Below are 21,908 nucleotides of genomic sequence, written 5' to 3' on the forward strand. Positions count from 1 at the left end.
TTAAGCTTTTCAGGGATTCTTCGAAATGTTTGACTATCAACCCCTTGGTGCTTTTCATTTTGAAAAAACGCAATCTACTTTTATTGATATTGATGCAGTTAATTATTAGTCAATTATGTTTTTCTATATTTTTATTTTCAGCCCTATTGCTACAACTAACTGCAGTGTTCATTAACTTAATCATTTTTCTATCTGTTTCAAAAATAATTTTATTGTTTACATTTGTTTGAAATGTGGCATTTAATCATGTGAAAGGACATTTTACATGATTAAGTCCATTTATTATCAGTTCCAGTATTAGTAAAACAATCTATTCAATATTATTTTTCATTAAATGCAAAATGTGAAATTTACATATGGTGTATCTTTTGAAATAAAACAACAACTTCAGATTGATTGCATGGCCATTTAATCTGATGTTAAAAGTAGCATTTGAAACCAAACTAATTATGACAGCCAAAGGGTTTACTCAATTCAAAGAACCAAATCAGCAAACAAGAACTGTTCCATTTTAGATACAGAGCAACAAAAGAGGTGACCTAGATTGAAAATCTGATCCCTTGCTACTTGCAAACTGTGTAGAATTTAAGAACTAATTATGGTTATATTCAATTTTGAAGAATCATCAGGTTACCCATCTTGTCAGTCTTTCATTTTTATTTTTCTGTGAGTAAAAATCCCTTCCCTCCCTGCCCCCCTGCTGATACCAGAGAAGCGCAAAATATTTTAGTAAGTTCAAATGAAGTACAAGGATACGAACACAAAACTTTATTCATAGGATTTTGCATTTGTAAATTGCTGTTGGCCGATAGATTAATGCATTGTGAACAGTGCTTTCATTTACACCATTGGGGATGGTTTTACATTTGGTAGATTTAATTTCATTCTATACAGTATTTTACTTCCAAGGGGACTGATTTTTTTGTACAAACCTTTGATTTCAGATTGATCAAATCTACAGTGTGAGATAGTATACACTTGAAACTATTTCTATTAAGAACTGAGAAAAAAACACTCACCAGTGATTAATTCTGAGGTCTCTTGCTTGCTTTGAGTTACCATTTACCTGATTTTTACATCTGAGAGGTTTTCAGAGCTTCTAATTAAATTTGAATGTACAACTGTTATTCAGCTCCATTATTGGAATCTTCCTTGCCCAATATGTTTACACTGTGCTTATGTTTATATTGCGCAATGAACAGTTTGTAGATGCATAAGGTATTTTAATGATCTTATCTTGGAAAATGTTGCACTATGATTATGCAATAGATGTCAGCATCAACTGGATGCATTGTATTGTTTCTTGAAAAAAAATGTTTTCCCCCGTATAAGTCGAGTTGTGTACAATAATGGTAGTTGTTTTCTATAATAATGATTCAGCTTTAAAATGCATATTCAGGTGGATCTTGTTTTTATTGGCCAGAAGGGTGTCTGACACGTGCAGACACCCACTACCATGCTCAACAGTATCCAAACCAAACTGAGAATTGCATGCATCCCACTTATCCAGTATATGGAAATTCTCGTATTTATTGGAATGGAATCCACTCTCTTCCAACTGTAAGGTCACATCCTGCTTACCTAATTCTGGAGAGCATTCGGCACGGATTGGCAAGAGCCAAAGCTTAGGGGACCCTGGAGTATGCGTTGGGCAACTGCTGGAGTTTAACCAGCTTTAGGGTCTTAATAATAAAAATAATCCTTGCATTTGATACCGCACCTTATCATGTCGTTGAGACGTATCAAAGCGCTTCATAGAATATATTATAAATTGAATTGAACAGTGCTTTCATTTACACCATTGGGGACGGTTTTACATTTGGTAGATTTAATTTCATTCTATACATTATTTTACTTCCAATGGGTTCAATTCCAGGGTTCAATTCCAGGCTGGACGAAACCTTGGGCAAGTTTCCTTACTCAACACGCCTAATAATAATCCCTCCAAAAAACAAAAAAAATAATAAACATTGGTCACTTTCAATGCACGACTGTTCGTGGGACACTGCTGTACGCTGGCTGCTGCGTTTCGCATATGGTCAATTCACTTTATAGCATATTCTGTGAAGTGCTTTGTGACGTCTAGAAGATGTGAAAAGCGCTATATCAAATGCAAGGATGATTATTATTATTTTGTGGGCGAAACAAAAGGGTCTTGTGTCTTATGAGGCTAGATCTGAAGAAGAATTAATTCCTTCTTATTGCAATACTGCCTTTTGAAAATGAGATGTCCACCTGATCTGGTCATCTCCCATTTGATGCAGTGGAAACTAAAATACAGTATGCATAATGCTGTTCACGAGTCAATTAGAAATGCTGAACGTTGCAGTCAGGTGAACAAGTGCAACCAATTTTACACTACTGTCGGTAATGGAAAGATGATAAGAGTATTATATTTCAAATTGGGACTATTTGGGAGCTAATTATGAATGTAAGAAAATTATTGGAGCCATTAAGTGTTGACACAGTAGCAGTAGTAAGCTATTCAGAAATGTGTACGCCATTCAGATTGCATATTGTTCAATTACAAGATATTTCAACTTTGATTGTTTGGTTTGTTAGATCCACTAAATACAAGAATTCCTATGTAAAATGAGTATTTATATTATTGTAGCAACACTACATGNTTTTTTTAAAAAGTATTTTAATTTGTCCTTTTTTTGATTGAAATAATGGATTTTTGTATGAACGTTAAAAGTTCTTAAATGTAATATTTCATTTCTGACAAGTCTGACACACTGTGTAAATCGAATAAACAAAAAATCCAGCTTTAATTGCTTTACAGAAGACAGATTCTAATCATAATTGTACATAGGCCATGTAGTCAGCTTTGTACAGCTCATTGCTTACCATTAATTGCTTTTCCAGTCATAGAATACCTTGAACCATATAAACTACTAACTGAATTAGAGGTGATATTAAATATTTATGATTCTATTATACACCAATAGAGGTGTGAAATGCAATAAATGCCAAGGTTTTATATGATACTAGTTACATGATAATGGAAGAATGTGGTTTGCCTACATGTAAAATTTAAAAGGGCTTCAGAACAGAAATGCAGTGTCAATGTACTACATAAAATATGGCATTACGCAGCATTTGTCATAACTATGTAATATTGACCTTACATTGGAGTTTTTTTGACTGTGTACAATTTTATGTCACTTCAAATATTATTTGTATAATCTTGCACTGAAATTATTTTAATTTAAAATATAACTACTGTATCACCACACATATGCTAATAACATGGAAACATACTAACATATGAATTTATTGCAGCTTTACTCAAAGCTCAACTTTGAGAAACCTCAACTAATGCATTATTTTTTGAACACCATGTTTTTATATGTATACAGGGTGACCAAAACGATGTGATGTTTGTGGAGTCCTGTAGCTCAGTGGTTAGAGCACTCGCTTTGCAAGCGAGAGACCTGAGTTCAATTCCAGGCAGAGGGCGAAACCTCGGGCAAGTTTCCTTACTCCACACAGAGCCTAATAATAATCCCTCCAAAACCAAACAATAATAAATTGGTCATTTTCAATCCACGACTGTTTGTGGGACATTGCTGTGCGCAATTGGCTGCTGCGTTCGCCCACAAATATACAGTCAATTCACTTTACAGTATATTCTGTGAAGCGCTTTGGGACGTCGAGAAGATGTGAAAAGTGCTTTATCAAATGCAAGGATTATTATTATTATTATAAAGCAGTGAGTAAAGTGTTCCATCCAATTCTCCTCAAACTCTGAAACGTGACCATGTTCATTATTTGATAGATCAAGCATCAACATTCATATTAACATAGTTAATAACATAGCATTTTGTTACTTATTCTTTAGTTTTCATTGAAAAAAATTGCAATTGAGATCTCAGGCAGTTTCGATTTTTGATCATATTTGATTCAGGGCAATGGTACTCTGATGGATTAGAAAATTATCCTTGCAATAATCAAATGCAAGGATTATTATCATTTTGTTTCTGGACCTGGAAATTGAATACAGTTAAGATTTTTAGGACAAAAGTGTTCTTCTGATGGTGTTAATGTTTCCAAAATGAAAGTTTAGATAATCCTGAGCCAGTTTCTGACTCAGAGGCAAGAACGCTACTAACTGAGCCAGGTTGACACACACAGGGTGATAGTCTTGCGAAGTTTAGTGCAGGTAAGATATGCGCTATCAAATTTCGGATGACTTTGATCTTGTAAAAGATGGCGCTGGGGAGGGTGTTGAGAATTCACGTCTGGAGATAATAAAGGAGTGGATAAGAGGTTGTAGCTATATTACACATGACATATTGCTAGAGGTGCGAAATGTGGTAAATATGAAAGTGGTCTTGGTCAGAACTGCGCTATTCGAAGAATATTCTCCCTGGTCTGAAAGGTGTGTTTTGAAACAAGTGTTATTGTAACAGAGACCCACTTGTAGAAATTCTTAATGAAAAAAGCATTTGCATTTAGCCCAAAGATTAACTGAAGTCTCCTAGCTTATTCCTTATTACGTATACTGCAACTCTCCAGGAGACCAGATACCATAGCAACACAAGACTGATATTTAGATTGTTTCAACAGGCAATTTTTGCTTAACTGTAAGTAGTAACAGATGCCTAGGGATGTGAGTTACAAGAAACAGTTCAGAATATCATCTTAAAATGCAGGAGTGTTACGGAAACAAAATGATATTGGGATTGAAGCCAAGGTTAAAAAAAAATCAGAAATGTTTGTAAATTGACAGATCTACCAACACTACCTTAAACCAGAAAAAAAAATGTCAAAATTGCCTGTTGTAGTGCAAGGAAATGGTAAAGAAGGAGCTGTTGAGCTGAAGGAATCATTACAAAGTGAGCAATTTTATTCAGTATGTTCTGGTTTTAAAAGAAGAGGCTGTACTGCATTTGTTGAAGAATCTACAAGACAGCAGTGATATTTAACCAGGTTTGTTTCACCTGTTCAAATAAGTTTTGAAAAAAAATGTTAGTCGTGTCAATTGAAACCTCAGCAAATGGCATTCAGTTATTGAAGAGATAGACATTGTGAGATGTAAATGCGATGTGTGCTGTTAGCTTGTAACCTCGTGTGAATTTTGAAAAGCGTCAAAATTATAATTTGATCAGCACTGGCAAATTTTAGGATTTGTCCGTGTATCAATGCGCGGTTATTGCTGCTCTGCACCGATTTCAAGGTTGAAAATGATTTTGTATGAATAGAACAGTGAGTCATTCGGTAAGTCTGTTCCTCCATTCACCCAGCTTAAACCAAGGAAGCCAGCAAGTATTTGTTGATATTTTATACATTTTTATTTTTAACATTTTGGTAAATTTCCAAATGGTAGAAAAAAAAGTCATCTCTCTAGAAATCAAAGGCTAAAGTTATTGCAGACTTTACTAATGTATTGAATAATCTCAGATAATTGTATTGCTAATATCTGAATGAATGTGCAAGTTGCAGTTTCTGAAAACAAGTTATAAGTATTATTGAAGAAGTATTCATCCATTTGATGAAGGAAAGTTGGGCACTTTTTTTTACATAAAAGTTAATAGACTTGTGGAATAAATTATCATACAAAGCCATTGAAACAAACAGTTTGAAATGGATTCAAAAGACAACCAGACGAGTTTGGACAGAGACGAGCTTGAGGAATATAGTGATAACACAGTTGATTCTTATGGCCTTTTCGTNAAAAAAAAGAGTTGTTAAATGGATTAGTATTTTACCACATTGTGCTGTGGGTTAAATATCTGTTTGTACAGGAAAAATAAAATCTAAGTTTCTTAATTTGTCGCGGCAACACTGCAATGGTTTGTGGCAAAGTAAAATGCATCACTTTTACTTGGCAAACAATCCTGAGTTCAATGGTAAGAAGCAGTCTTACCAATGATCTTTAATGTGATTACATTCAGTAATTTATTTTAGATTTTTATGCTTTTTTCCCCCCAATAAAGATTTTTTGTAAAATGTTGTTAATGTTGTTCATTATCGTAATTATTTATGTTGGTCATAAAATGTGCAGTCAATGGCTAACAAATGACTGTATGAGTCCAGTTGGATTGGCAGGTTTATTGTATTTGAGGAATCTTGGCGATGTTGGTTTGGGTAAACTATGACCATTGATCTACCTCGTTTTTGTTACAAATTTATCATCTCAGTTGTAAAAACTTTTAATAGTGCAGAAATTCAAATGGGATAGTAATAGCCATTCATAAACTATTTCTCTCTCTCTCTCACACACACACACACACAAGTATGTTTTCAGATTATCCTCTATTTTCTTAGTTTTCTAACTTTTTTTATCCGTCAGATGGAGGCACATTTTGACTTGGCCTTTGCCACAATTGCAGTTAGTCCTTCTCTTATGAACCAGCAGCCAAAGGTAGCTTGCAGCCTTCTTCAAGCAATGGAGTGCTCTTTTGGCATTTGGCATTAAGTAGGTTGGTTGAAATTTGGCAAAATTGTCCATTAGGAGTGTAAAGCAATATTTATCTCTACAGCGATTTGGGACATCAATGTAATTTGTTGTTGTTTCCTACTAAAATTAATAAGCGTATAGAAGACAGTAAGAACACACATGGCAAATAACCTGTAGTAGTATGGGTATGGTGCCTATATCTTCATTGGGAGAATGAACTTCAACGGCCTTCCAGGTCCATATAACACAATTATGGCATATTTTTAACATGCTTTCAGTATTGTAATATATTACTAGTGGGCAGAATTTTGGATTCATCTTTAAAGGAGTTTGCTGTGCTTGATCCTAAACTCTGTGAACCATCCTAAATTACAAAACGCTACACATGCCAAATGTATTATGTTTAATAATATACTAATAATTAGATCAATTATTGTGTATGGATAAATGTCGCCAAAACAAGGTAAAAATATGTTCATGGTCAGAAACGGAAATTAAATGTCAGGCTATAGTATAAAATACAATCATAAAAGTAGACTTGTTAATTTTCATTTTAATATACATGAAATAAAACTTAATTAAATAGTAGTAAATCAAAGCCATGACCTTTGTAAATACTTATCTGTAGTGAGTCTGTTTGGCCCTAGAGCAATAAACAAGAATAGTGGAACAGAGGACCAGCTGTATTGTGTTATATTTTGTTCATTTTTGTGAACTGTAGCAAAGTCACACTTCATATTTCCTAGCAAATAAAGTGTCATTGTTTTACTAGTGATATTCGGAATTCAGTTGCCATTGTACATTGTTCGAGTCTAAGCGAATGTACTTAAGATTTTCATCCAATATATAGAGAAAATAGTTCCATTTAAAATGATCCACAGTTTTAAACCTTTTGAGTTCTACACAAATATTTTTGCCCCAAAATAATTTAAAGCTGCTTTGATCTTTTGATTTCAAAAATACTTTCTTCTGGTTATACACATTTTAATCCTGATTTGCTTTTGAAATTGAACACTTTTTAAATTTAATGATGGTTGAGGTTTAAACCGTGTTTACAGTATTCAGCAGAAAATTATTAATAGTTCTGAAACTAATGACTTATTTTAACATTTTCGACTGAAGATGACTTGCATTTCATTTTGCAGCAAATGATAGGGTATAGGAATTAAAATATTTGATGCAGCTGAAGTTGTGTTTCCAGCTGGTTCTATTTAAAAAACAGGAAATAGTGTGTACACAATACATCTACTGTTGGCTTCACACAGACTTAAAATTCCAGGGCTATCGTTTTACCATATGTTTCTATTTTCTCTTAAAATGCTGAATGGAAATTTTACGTAAATAAAATAGATCTACAGGAACACAAATTCTGGCTTAAGTAAGAAGATGCATAGAAAACAATGCGTTTCTGAGAAACTGTCCATATCTTTTGAGGAAAAGTAATTGCTGCATATTTGAGATCCTTTGCCCAATCTAAAATATGGTTCACTACGTTTATCTGATTTCTTCATCAACCTATAATCCTGGCCAACAATCTCCCAGATAAAAAAAAATTGTCCGTTCACTTCATGGCGGTTTGTGGGACATTGTTGTGCGCAAGTTGGCTGCTGTTCTTACCCACAAATAGTCACAACACTTCACAGAAAAACTCTGTGAAGCACTTTGAGACGTTTCGACGTGTTGAAGCATTATTTCAAATGCAAGGATTATTATCTTTTTTTCATTTGAAGCTTTGTACCTGATGCACAATACACACACACACACACCTACTTCCAAGCAAGAGAATTGTGAATTGAATGGACACGCAAGATATCTGGTACACTGTGAATTCTTATATGTACTGTGGCGTTAGATACGGTAATAACTTTGCGCTGTATAACAGTTTTTGTAGCAAGCTCCAAGCGGGTTATTGATGACATTTTGGCTTTTTGTAATGCAACAAAAGTTTATGATATTTGCCTTTTTTTTTTACAAGGCAGGAAAGGAGTGATATATTGTCAGAATGATTGAACATAATTATGTATTTTGTAAATGGATGGGATTGTCAAATTCTGATATGAACAACCTGTTCGATGAGATTACTTCAGTGTTGTTCACAGCACTACTCGGCTCACACGGGCAGGAGAGTGAATTTCCTTTTTTTTAAAAAAGATTGTCAAATTTGAAAGTTATTTCTAACTCCTTTTGTAAGATCTCCTCGTACCAGCCTGAAATGAAGACTTCAGTTCATCTGCTCACAAGTCTCTTAAGACCTTTTCATCTATTTATTGGGAGGTGTCCTGCATTGACTTCCCCTCTGAAACTACTTTTGCTTCTCCTCCCCCACCCCAACCCCCCCCTTTCCGAGAAATAATTTGCATCATTGATCCTTTCCTGATGTTGTACTGAAGATCGCAGCATTAATATCTCTTAATTTTAGCATGAAATACCAAGGTATCATTGCCCTTGTACTGACTCTGATTAATTTTTAATTTTCAAATGTTTGTGTGAGAACCACAAAATGTCATGCATTGGAATTTGCCGAGGATGCCAATGACTCAAAAGTAGAAAATATATATATCTATTTTTTAAAATGTGATTGATGATTAGCAAGGTGAGGTTTCAGTGAGGTGAAGTTTATGTACACTGTGTACACATGTGTGTGATGTGTATATATGTTTCCAAGCATGACTCTCAGTATAAGAGCACTGACTATCACTCGGCAGGAGAATGAAGGTAAAGGCATACGGTACCATCAATCTACAGGAAATTTAAAATAACCGAGTTAAATTGAAAAATCAGGGAGTCGCAAAGCATTGCACGTGACTAGTGATGGTGACACGTGTGGCCAACATTTTCATATCCTTAGTCATCTTTGACGCAGATGCACGGTTGTCTGTGAATGCTGTTTGCAGTATTCCAAAGTGCTGTTAGCCTCAGCAGTGATCCTTTGAGGGGAAATGACTGAATCTTAAGAAAGAAACTAGCTAGAACAGCAAGCAATAGACTCAGGAAGGCAAATTAAATCAGAGATAGGACTGGAGAGGACAGAATATTATGATCAATATGGTAGTATGGTCTAATTGGATTAACCTGTTTTTCTTTTTGGCTAACAAGAAAGAATAACGTACATACATTATCTAATTTTTAAAAAAAGACTTAAATGCTTTAACATTCATTATTGGTAAACATACTCAGTTAACAATGAGAGAAAATTCTTGACAAATATTTATTCTGTTCTGCAGAACGTTCAGAATTCTGTAGACTGAATTTACTTCAACATTGTGAAGAGTATTTTGTATTATCGACGGAAGCGAGTGCAGCACATAAGCACTTTGTACACTAAACTCAACAGTTAGTTCTTGGCCTCTAACCAGAAAAAAAAGAATACTCACTCTTGTGCCGTTCAGTCTTACATTTCAGCTTCTGGCAGCAGCTCTATGCAAGTATAATTGTTGGCATTGGGACTTCATAGCACCCAGAATGGCCTCTTCCTTCTGAAATGATTGGGCAGAGAAAAGTCTAACAGCAGCATCAAACAGTTGATCTGCATTAGTAGAGGGACAACATTATGATGGTAAATGAGAAATAGAACAGTCACGTTCTGATAACAAAGATGTTTAAAAAAATCAAATCGATAGTTCTGAGTATTTTTCAGTTTCTTCACAACTGCAATATGCAGTGGTGTCTGAAAAGGCTGAGAACAAATCACTCCTTTTAGGGCAGGCATTGGTCTGGTGATCTGTCTTCATTTGTCAGTGTTGTGCCCTTCCCATCTGTATAGTTCACTTTTATATTTCTGTTTCACTGCAATACCCTGAATGCAGGCATTGCTTGGTATTTTGGACTCGCGGACAAATTCTGCTTTGCTCATTTTGTTTTAATTTCTGCTTTTAATCAAGACAGATTTGGGACTCAGACCAGAAATTTTCGTCTTTACTACGATGGGAAGCACTTTGTGGGGGAGAAACGTTTCGAGTCGATCCATGACCTGGTAACAGACGGATTGATTACATTGTATATCGAGACCAAGGCAGCAGAATATATTGCCAAGATGACGATTAACCCAATCTACGAGCACATAGGCTATACTACTTTAAATCGGGAACCTACCAACAAAAAATGTCTGCCAGTCCTGAGGGACATACAAGCAGGGCACGATTCAGCTGGAGAAGATGGTATTCCTGAGAAAAGGGTAAGGATTTTGAAAATTATTCTTTTCTTCCACTGAATTTCCCACAGAAGTGGAGTGTATATACTTGTAAAGTATAGGTGTAACTATTATTCAAAGTTTTCTGATTTTTGCATAGCACCTAAATCATGTATTAGAATGTTAAAGTGTATGGGGCATTTAAATGCTGATATCTTGCTGACAGCCTAAAGGTGCAATAACTGGTACAACCCAAACTAAAAGTAATTTTGAGCAATTTTTGTATTTTAATACTTAATATCAATATTCCTGGTAAGTACATTAGGGGCTTATTGTGAGGTGCATGGCAATAGAGGTAGTATGCAACATACCAACAATATGTCATTGTCAGTAGAAAGGAATAAAATCAAATTAAGCAATGTAGAGAATAACTGGTATTGGAGATGAGCTTATAGACGTCACTTTAAACCACAAGAACAAATCATGAGTGGTTTACAGATGTCATATTTAACCCCAAAAGTTACTTTTAGTCTTGAGCAAAATTCCACATATTCATTATTCAGAGTTTTTCATCTCCACTTTTAACATTGGATCTTTGTTATCATTGCAAATTTATTTCTGGCCATCCTTTATGTTTTGCTGCCAAGTCTTGTTGTGCAGTTATGTGTTACAAGATTAGAAGAATGTGTGTCTTTTTTTCCACGACTAATATCCTAATTGCATCAGCAAACTGAAAAATATTATAGTGAAATGAAATGTGACAATAGTTATACATTCCTTTACATTATCAACTAACTTGCATTTTTATTGGTGTTAAATTGGATTGTATCATCAACTAGTAATAATTTATTGCGGTCACTTAAGGACCCATTTCTATGACAAAACTTTGGGAAAGGGGGAATATTTTGTGCTTCATAACTCATGTTGAATTCTGCTAATATATGGTCACCTACACTAGGAATAAATATGTATGTAATAGAATAAAAATGGGTGGAGTTTTTTTTTTACATTTCAGTAATTTACTGAGTTAAGTATATTTGGTTCCTTTATCTGTATCTATACAAAGGTACCGTTTCCACTCCAACAAGAGTTGCACTCCCATTATCTTGCATAGGTGATAATTGCATCAGAAGACTGGATTATTTGTCACAGTTACCAATGGATTGTAACTTGCTTGTACCACTCCTGTAACAGCAGGATAGCTGAAAAAGCACGGCTTTGTTAGTAATTGTAAACTACACACAGTATATATTTTAAAGAAAGTTTTGAGCTATGTTTCACTTGAATAAATACTGTACCACCTGTCAGAGAAGAATGAAATATAGTTCAGGCTTGACACTGATTAGCTTCTTTCATTTAATTTCTCTTGGGTATGTGTCGCACCGATCTGTTTCATCAAACAGAAATTGGTTATATTGAGCGCTGGTTATTAGTTTAGTGTGAGCATCTTCATTCTCAGAAGCGAAATGAATATAATCCTTAGCAAACTCATAAAACTATCAAGACTCCATTCTTTGTGACTTCAAAGAATGATTGCCACAGCTGACACTTTACTTGTTAACGTCCTGGGAACAGAAGATTTTTTTTCGAAGACTTAGTGTACAAAGTATAACCTTGGGGAGTTGTTGATAGCTGTATCCCAGATGGTTCTTGGTGTGGGACTCCAATAATTTGACTAAGCTGAAAGCAATACTCTTGAATGATTGCTAATGTTTCCAGAAAAGCATTTATAACTATATCACAAAGTATATTACTTTTCTCCTTAGGCTGTCTGTCAGCAATTTACAGTGTAAAGTAAATGTTTTGATTTATTACTTTGTAAAACAAACGCCCAATTCCTAGACAAGTTAAATTACTTATTAGCAGTAAGTCCTATTTTGTACCAATTGTGAGAACAACTACCTCTTATTAATTTTTCCTGGAGATTTGTTATGAAAACAGGGTGTTAATTTAAAATGTAATGCTTCTTAATATAACAGTTACGTTTTATTTTCAAATTCAAAACCTGAAATTATTCCATCCAAGAAAAACACTACATAAGTGAAGTTAATTGTAGGAGTTAGACTTTGTGTGGAGGGTAAAGCCTCTGTCAAGTTAAGTTAAAATACAATGTTTGGAAAGTTCCCTTATTTCTATGATAAATCAGATTTAACGTATGTTCAGCCTTTTTCAGTTCACAAACTCAACAGACACAATCTCTGAACTGTTGTCTGCTTTGGGACCAAACAGTGAGCAATGCCAGGTGGCGCAACATTCTTTTCCCTTCAGAGATGTTTATCAGCAGTTTGGCAAATTCTTTTCTTGGCCTGATCTACATCGAGGACCAAATGAAACTTATTTTAAAAAAAATGTAGATTTAATGGTCAGGAAGCTGCCGCAATAATATTGCATTATTGATCCTCCACATACAAATGGGATGTTCCCACACTCTCTTAGTGAAAACCATCTTTATACACTCGCTTTAATAAATTCACTCTGCCTTCAACAGCACATCTCACTGTTGCTTCCCACACCAGAAGCAGCTCTAAATTACTATGCATTAGATAATTGGCATATTAGTGTTATCATTCAGTCTCTTCCTGAAGTCTTTACTGCTTAGGGAAAAAATTCAATTTTTGTATGAATTTTTTCTGGCACTATTTTCATCGGTGCTATTTTGCACCCTTGGCTATCTGACCAGATTGTCTACCTCAGGAACCATCCAGTGTTAGCAAATCAGTCTTATAATCTGCAAAGCACACTCTACATGTTCCTTTCCAGTCACAAAACACTTACCATTCTGTCATCACATTGTTCACAACTCAGCCAAAGACACAACACAATGAATTCAGCCATAGTTAAAACCTTGGGGTTTACTTCAACAAAACTTTCCCCCCCTCCCATCTCTGTCAGGCTTTCAGACCTCAAATCATCCTTCAAGCTTAAGACTAGGCTTCCCCTTGTTTTCCAAGAGGAGTTGGGCTAGCAACCTTGACTCTGTACATATGGATAGGATGTATGCCTTGACGAGTACAGTTCAAATAGTGTTTCAGGTAGATCTCCAACCACAAGCATAAGCTAGAATAGTAAACTAAGAATAAGCAAATCTGCAATTATTAATCTAGTGAAGATTTCTTCAAGTCCTATTGTTAGTTTGTTGTCTCTCTTGCCCCCAGGCTTGTTTATTCTGTCCCCAGACTTCAAACGTATTTTTATTTACACAGTCACCTGCAGACTGCTAATTTTCTAAATGCAGATATTCGCCTGGAAATAGTCACTACGCTTCACAGAAACGTTTTGAAGTGCTTTGAGACATTCTCAGTTATAGACATATCAAATGAAAGGATTGTTAATTTTAATTAACACATGACATCCTTCCTACGGGAAATCTCCAGGGTTCCCAGATAAGAGGTTTAAGCAGTTGACTCCTTGAGGGAAGGGGCTGTATTGCCAACGGGCTCACCACATGCTAATGGCTACTAGTGACGTATACTGAGTAAAATTTATATATAGCATATACAGAGCAAATTAGCAACAGCACCTGCTACAGTATAGCTCGGAATCAGATGAGGGCTAATATAGATAACATTGGACAGATGGGTAAGTTGCTGCAGCATTGAGCAATGATTGTTTTAGACAGGTGCTTAAGGCATTAATTCACCAGGCTATCACCTACGATTAATGACAATTAATTGAAACTGGCCTTTTCTGATGAAGGTTACTTGCTGACCTGTACTTGGAATGGAATTTGCACTCTCTCCCTGAAGGTGTGCATCTTGTTGACCTAATTCCAGAGAGTATTACAAAGAATGTGGTGGAGGTTGACAAGAGCCAAGACTTGGAGACCCCCAGAGTGTGTGCTGGAGGCTAACCAGCTAAAACCGCATATCTTGCCATTGAGGCACTGCCTGCCAAGCTAGGACCACCCTACCTTTCAGGGCTTTGGCTGAAGGATATAGTGTTATTGCTAGGAGAGCTTAAATAGACAAAACTACTCAAGTATGTTTTATGCTTGTGGGTTGGTGGACACAGATTTTCTTCTGATTTGATTATTGACTTTTTTTTAGATTTTACTGATTTTTTAATAGTTTTTTTGTGGGTCGAAAGACAACTGTCACACTTGGAGCACACACCACCTCTACTGTCTCAGTAAAAGCACATTTTTCAGACCTGCGATGAGTTATGTTTTCAGGCTCCCCCTCTTCCCCCTTGTTCAATGTTAACAACAACAGTATGTTTGCTTGACTGAGATGAACCCATTTATCTTGTACCAATCTGGTTTACCTCCAAATCGGTTTCAGTTACCTATAAATCCAACACCACTTGACCAGCACCGCCTGGCCAGCCATTCATTAGTTTCCACAATCCTATATTCATGAACTTTTCACCTCTACCACAAAAATTGACTGGTGACTCAATTTTTAACCTTTGTCTGGAAGAATATTGGCAGTATAAATGCAAGTGACTGGAACAAATTTGTGTCAGTGGTAACAATACGAATGCAACATTGAAATTTGTAATTACAACATCCCTCAATTTGCAGCCAAAATTCTTAAATGTTTTAGTGCATTATTTTATATCTTTGTCACTAATTTAATATTTAAATGCTTTTGCAGAATTTTGCTTGCTGGCATCTAAATCATGATGAACTTCCTAATGTTGGAAAACAGCAGACAGGGGAGTTGAGGTGTTTCTATAATTAGAAGTTTAAAGGCTCAACAGCACTCAGTCTAGTTTGAAGTTAGTCCAAATTAAAGCTATAAATTAATTAAAAATTTATGCTTGAAGCAAAACGGTACAGTATTCTAGGTTTGATTACAGTTGGTTTTTAGTCTCTTGCGCGTAAATGTATGCACTAATCTGGAGTTTCCATCCTATTAACATTTAATTTGACACCCGTATCCATGTGTGGAGGGTTAAGATATAACAAAGATGGAAGGTTGCTTGAATTCCTAATCAGTCATTTTGATTGTACACTCTAAAATCTTTGTTTATTACCTCTGTTTTACATCTGGGTCTCAATAGGTTTTCTTAAAAATAGCATTTCCGTTTCACAGAAGACATATATTTTCTGTGCAGCCAATGTAGCTTTCAATTTTTTATGTTGCAATCTAAAGTATTTTTTGTAATGATCCATCTAAAACCAGATTGCATCTATATAGACCAGGTAATACTGTTTTATCACCCCGGTAGTCATGTACTAAAGCTCGAGAATATATTTGTTCCGCCAAAGCCACTCAGTGTAAATAAAATAGATTAATGCTTTGCACACTTTATATAATTGATATGATTATATTTTATGAAGTCAACTAACAGAGACCTCTTTTTGTTGGCCAACCAACAGAATAATCCACCCATCAAATGAATCTAATTAGCATACAGATTAAAATGCTTTTGCCTTGATGGATTTTTGTGTAGGTTCTTATACTCCTAAGATAATGCAATGTACATTTTGCAGATTGCAGTGAAAACAGTCATGGTTTTGTGAAATATTAAAATGTTTCCTAGTTACATTAATATTTATGAGACAACTAATATTGAGAGAAGTGTAAATTGATCATTTAAGGGAAGGAAAATCAATTGGGAATAATTTCTTTTGAAGATACTCCCTTGATCTATAATCTTTTGAAAAAATTTCTTGCATTCAAATACCTTGATTTTTCTGCTTAATGGAGACGCACTATTTTGTATCACTTTCCCTCCTCAATAACTAAAGTAGAGGAACCCTGTACCACTCAGAGATGCTTCAAAACTAAAGTTGGAGCCAAACTGGTGCTGCCCAATCCTAAAAAGCCTTCCATCGGTATGCGACAATAGTTAGCTAATGATATGTACACTCTGGTACTTTCAGATTGGCTCTGAAGCTGGTGTGAAGTTTCAGGCTTCCATTTCAATGAATATATTTGCTCTCAGGATACATGAGGCTCCTCCCTGTAACTGCAGCTGACAAAGGAAGGAAGGCAATCTGAAATGGCAGGTCTTCACGAATGACAAAATCAAATTGATTCAATGTACAATATGTATTTATTCTCGTACTTCATTGGCTAGCGATGGGATTTAAACACGTAGTACTCCACGTGGACTTGTATGTTTTATTACTCACTCTTTAGTACCATAACTATTGAAAGACATAGTTTATATTTTGAATTAAGTTGATTTGAAAGTGAAGATAGAATTGCTCAAAACTACATTCTTGTGAACCATAGCTTTGGCACCAAGGATTTGTTTTCTAAAGTTGCCTATACTTTAACTTGAAATTCCCAGATGATCAGTTTACAGGTTATTTCTTCTTGGTAAATCTGAAAAAATGACATTGCAAAATGTCGGTTTTATTGTGTGAACATTTGTCCCACATCAAGTGAATGTAATGCACAGACATGTGGTGTCTGGATTCTATCGCACAACACGAAACTGAATTGAAACAGAATAAAGCTCCTACTCAAAATTGAAGTCAAATATATTATCTTATATTATGAGACAGCTTTGAGGAAGTTAAAAGCTGTAATTTAATTGTAGGGTTCAGGTGACTACTATAAACTATTTGATCCTCTATTAGCTATCCATTGTTCTGTATTTCATTTGTCTTATGTTTTCTAACAAGACAACAACAGAAACAGACATAAGGTATTTGAAACAGTATTATCCATCATGTAAATCATTACACATTTCTTGTCTTTTGGGGTGAATGGAAGAATTGTTGGAAAGTATAATTTGGCTTTAAAATCTAGAAGTAGGAAACATCAAACAATATGAACAGTGTGCCAGAGTAAGAGCGTAAAGGTGTCCTTGTAACCTTGATGTTTCTGAATTAACAGCATAAATCACTGTCTAGACTGCTTTGAATGAAGTAATTTATTGGTCTCATGTTTTTGTGACCCTTAGACAGAGCAAGTGAGCCCTGAAAATTGCCAGACACCTAGTTTAGTGAGTATTTGGAATGTGAAACATTCTTTTTTGAGAGAATGTAATGTATATCTAAGCTTAATCTAATAAGGTTGCCATATAACTTATATTTGTGCTGTACTAAGGAATTCTGTTTGCTATGTAGTATAAGAGGTCTTCATTTTTAATATGATTTATGATAGCATTTCATTTAAATATGAACATGGATGTGTGACTGAGTTTTGGTATCTATTTTCATTATGTTCTGTTATTTACTCATAGGTCCTATAACGTTTTATTTGGTTGGGATATTATGAGGAGAAGGAGTGCAGTTCAAACGTCAATAACTTAGAAATTTAAAAAGAGAGTCGATAAATAGTTATTCTTCAAAAGAAGTGACAAACAGTCACTCAGAACTTTAAAATGCTGGTGCTTACAAATCCTATAACATTCTAACAGCAACACCAAAACTATACATGGAGTACAGTATAAATAATGCAGCCATAATCCACTGTGTTAAAATTTATAGACTTTTTGTTATTAATTTGATTCTTATCCAGCAATCACTCCACAACTTAACTCTCCATACTCTGAATAATTGAAGTTCTTGGTAATGTGCAGTGCTAGTTACTTCTTGATTTGAATCTTTTTTTTGTCAAATGAATTCATAATGTTCCAACTTTATCACTGATTTACTAATACTTTGGTTATATGTATGAACCTAATGGGTATTAGGGTTTTTAAAATAATTGTTTAATGCATCAATTCACTGATTATGAGTAGGAAGACAGTGATTGAGTCCATTAAAAATAAGTAGTTACATAATTCAGATTAAAATAGGGTTAAGAGATACAGAATTTCCAGTAGTTATATAATCTAAAAAATACAATACAGTACTGCAATAATTTGTTCTCTGCTATGGATATACGAAAGATTTGGCAGATGTCAGATTTTCTGTTTGTAACAAAGCTTTGCATTAGTGTGAAGAATTAGTCGGTGAAATCTCTGCTTACTAACCACCTGTACATAAATTATTTATGAGATTAGTGAACATGTGCATATTGTACTTGATTTACTAAATCTTTTATTTAAAATCCAATGAGAATTTACTGATAATTGGAACGATTCTTTTACATGACTGATTTATTAACCGATTAATTGCTGGGTAAACTTGCAGTTTCCAGAAATGTGCAGTATTTTATACTTCTGAATTTTAGATTATTGTAAAGCTGAGCTCGAGAAATATTTTAGTCCCAAAACATTTTGTAGCCAATTTCAGTTAAAGAAAAGTGGATTTGTGCATTTTTTTTTCATCTCTAACGCTGTCTGATTTCAGAGTATTTTAGCCATTTTACTTAGTATCCAATGTTTGCATGGAATTCGTAGGTGTGTGGGCTGGCAAACACTTTCAATTTGTCATCATAGAAAGTTGGTGTAAACCTATCAACTTATAAAGTACATTGCTGACTGCAGTATGAGCTTTCACGGGTCAAAAAGGTCCAATATTTGTATATTGACTATATTTGAGTATATTTTACTGCGGGTGATGACAAACAGGTGGTCAAACTGCACATTCCCTTTCTTGAGTCATTTGTTGGAGTGAATCCAAATGTGTGGGCCGGCGTACTGAATAATTGCTGCAGCTATCACCAAGCGACGGTGATGACGATGCCTGAGGTTACCGTGGTGGCAGCACCCAAAATAAAACTCGGAAGAGATGAACATATGTGGAATGCTGGCAGTACCAAGTTGTGAAGAGCAAATAACCAAATATTTTTGTTATCAACTTAGAAATTGATTTTATGGATATTTACCCAACGAGTATTTCCATATACTGTGATACCCAATATTTTTTGTGACCCATTGAATTGCGCTATGTTCATGCTCAGAAGTGTACTTGCCTTGCAAGCAAGCAACCAGGATTTGATTCCCGGCAGTGCGAAACCTTGGGCGAGTTTCCTTACTCTACACGCCTGATAATAATCCCTCAAGAAAAAAAACAATAATAAATCGGTCACTTCAATCCAAGACTGTTTGTGGGACACTGCTGTGCGCAATTGGCTGCTACCGTTTCGCCCATAAATATACAGTCAATTCACTTTACAGTATATTCTGTGAAGCACTTTGAGACGTCTAGACCTGAAAAATGCTATATCAAATGCAAGGATTATTATTATAATTACTCAGAGGATTACATATTCATATGAACCTCCACCTCCCCTTATCCCCTCTGCTTAGCCCTCTGTTTCCTTCTGCTCATGCGTGCATCAAGCTTCCTTTTAAATACATTGATGCTTTCTGCTTCAATCATAGCTTCTGATAGTGAGTTCCATTCTCGTCTCCCTCTGCACAAAGACATTTCTCCTAACCTCTCTTAGAATCATTGCTGGCTATTTATGCTTCTCATTTTGGACTCACTAATAAGTGGTTGGCTCCTGTATGTCCACAGCTCCCTCCTCTTCCCCTCAAACTTGGTATTATCTTAATAATGTATCTTGCAGGAGCCACACCAGTCAGGTTTGGTCTAATTGCTTAGGAAAGGTCCCTTTATTGACAACAATTTGTTCTGTCATCCACTGTAGCAATATGAACGATTCCATTTCACACACTACCCAACCTTGCATCCCTGAGTGAAATTGTCACCTTTGCCATGCTTTGGGTGACGTTCGTTTTATCCACTCGAGTCTGATTTAACTTCAGAAATTAATTTCATATAGATTAGTTACAGCTGCCAGAAATAGGTAATCTTCATGCTGGTAGTTAGTGTTTGTTGTGACAGCAAGTTAACCCACTGCTAACCCATTGCTTACCCTGTTTCCTGCATAGCATGTCTGTTTTGAAGGGACTGGAGTTAGTATTTTTGTATTTTAGAGACGGAGTATGGACTAATGTGGCTCTTCCTTTCCTTTCTTCTCCTCCACGAATTAGTAATAATCAACAATACGCAATTACTGTTATTTGTCTGTTATCTGACCCAGTTTATTAAAACCATAAATAATCCTTGCATTTGTTCTAGAACCTTATCATGTTGAACTGTCTCAAAGCACTTCTCAGAGAAGTATAGTGACTGTATTTGTACTCAAACCAATTTGAGTACAGCAATGAGGTTGTAATTCTTAACATCAGATATTGCTATTGNTTTTTGTACATGGAAGGAGAGACCAAAGTTAATTTCATTAGAAAAAAGAAAAATGATGACAAACATGATTCTGGTTTTTAATATGCTCAAAGATTTATGCGGTAGATGTAAATTGACTTTTTGATATGTTCTGCGAACACAGAACTGGAGAATCAGATTTAAATTTATCGAGCCTCCAGTGAAATGTTTATTTCAACAAAATAGTGGATACGTGGAATAGGACTCTCAGCAGAAGCATTTTTCCTTCCACTGGAGGTATTGTTCCATGGACACCAGTGTTCAAGAGGTTATCGTTCAAGAATTCATATTTGAGCTTCAATTCTGAGTGCCAGCAGGCTGTTCAATAAATAGCAATAGATAGCATTGCATCCAAACTCAGTTGTGTTCTCGTCCGATGTCCACATGAGGGATATGAATATCCATCAGAATTGAGAACCTTGACTCTTTTTCCTTCTTTCTAACCTGGAATCCTGAAGCCAATTTAATTTGATGCTGCTCCAGTTGAGATTAGCCGACTGAGCATAGACTGAGCAAGTGGCTCCCTGAATAAACTCATCAGTGAACTTTTTTTAAACCTATCTGTTGGTTTGTTTTTTTAAGACAAGAGTGTTGATGCAAAACTTACTCAATATTGTTTTTGAGATATAAAATTGACACAGGACCTCTGGAAAATAAGATGGTTTAGATTATTTATGCCAAAGAATGAACTGTCTTTGAATTTTAACTTGATTGCTAATGGCAAGATTGCTTTATATAGAATTTGAAACTATTAAGAAAAGCTGCAGTATGTTGGAAGAAATTGTACAGTTTGCAGGTTCAAACTTGTTTTTTCACAACAGCAAAAATTATACAATGTTAATTCAATACTGAAGATTTTTAAAAATATGTTTAAAAATCTATTATGCCCAATTCTACTATAATTACAATATAATTCAGAGTAATCTGACTAATCTGACTAAACTTTATATTTCAGGATATTTATCAGGACATTATCAGGATATATCCCTTCTTTCTAAAGAGGGAGTTTTATCTTCAAAGTTAGCCTTTTACCATCAATCAGAAAATGAGAGCTTCATTAAAGTATATGCCTTATCTTGGGATTTATTTCTTTGGCTTTCCATCAAAGAATATTGTCAACCTAAGACTTTTGCTTTCAACCTTTGTAATGTGCTTTTCAATTCCTGATATATCTCTCTTCTTCATTGATGTACTTATGTTGTTGCTTCTTTTTGAAAACTTGGTATATTTTTTGTATGATTTTTATAAATGAGATTTGTTTGCTAACTAGATATCTTCATAAAATTCTAATTGCAGAATTTAGCTCCCCATCTAATTTTGTGTGTTGTGATAACATCAATGCTGCATATAGAAAA

At 35.0% G+C, this 21,908-nt stretch overlaps 1 protein-coding gene across 3 annotated transcripts in view; it reads left to right on the forward strand.

The window, feature by feature from the left end:
* chn1 (chimerin 1) overlaps positions 1–21,908 on the forward strand; it is a 63,059-nt gene that overhangs the window by 22,639 nt on the left and 18,512 nt on the right. The window contains exons 7-8 of one of the 3 annotated variants that reach the window (XM_042336473.1): positions 10,292–10,580; positions 17,397–17,438. In XM_042336473.1, the coding sequence (XP_042192407.1) occupies positions 10,292–10,580; positions 17,397–17,438 (331 nt within the window). Of the gene's footprint in view, positions 1–10,287; positions 10,581–17,396; positions 17,439–21,908 lie in introns of all 3 variants that reach the window. The other 2 variants (XM_042336476.1, XM_042336475.1) reach the window with 2 other exon arrangements.

This window comes from Callorhinchus milii, unplaced genomic scaffold (genome assembly GCF_018977255.1).
Source record: "Callorhinchus milii isolate IMCB2004 unplaced genomic scaffold, IMCB_Cmil_1.0 Scaffold6, whole genome shotgun sequence".
NCBI classification, from domain to species: domain Eukaryota; kingdom Metazoa; phylum Chordata; class Chondrichthyes; order Chimaeriformes; family Callorhinchidae; genus Callorhinchus; species Callorhinchus milii.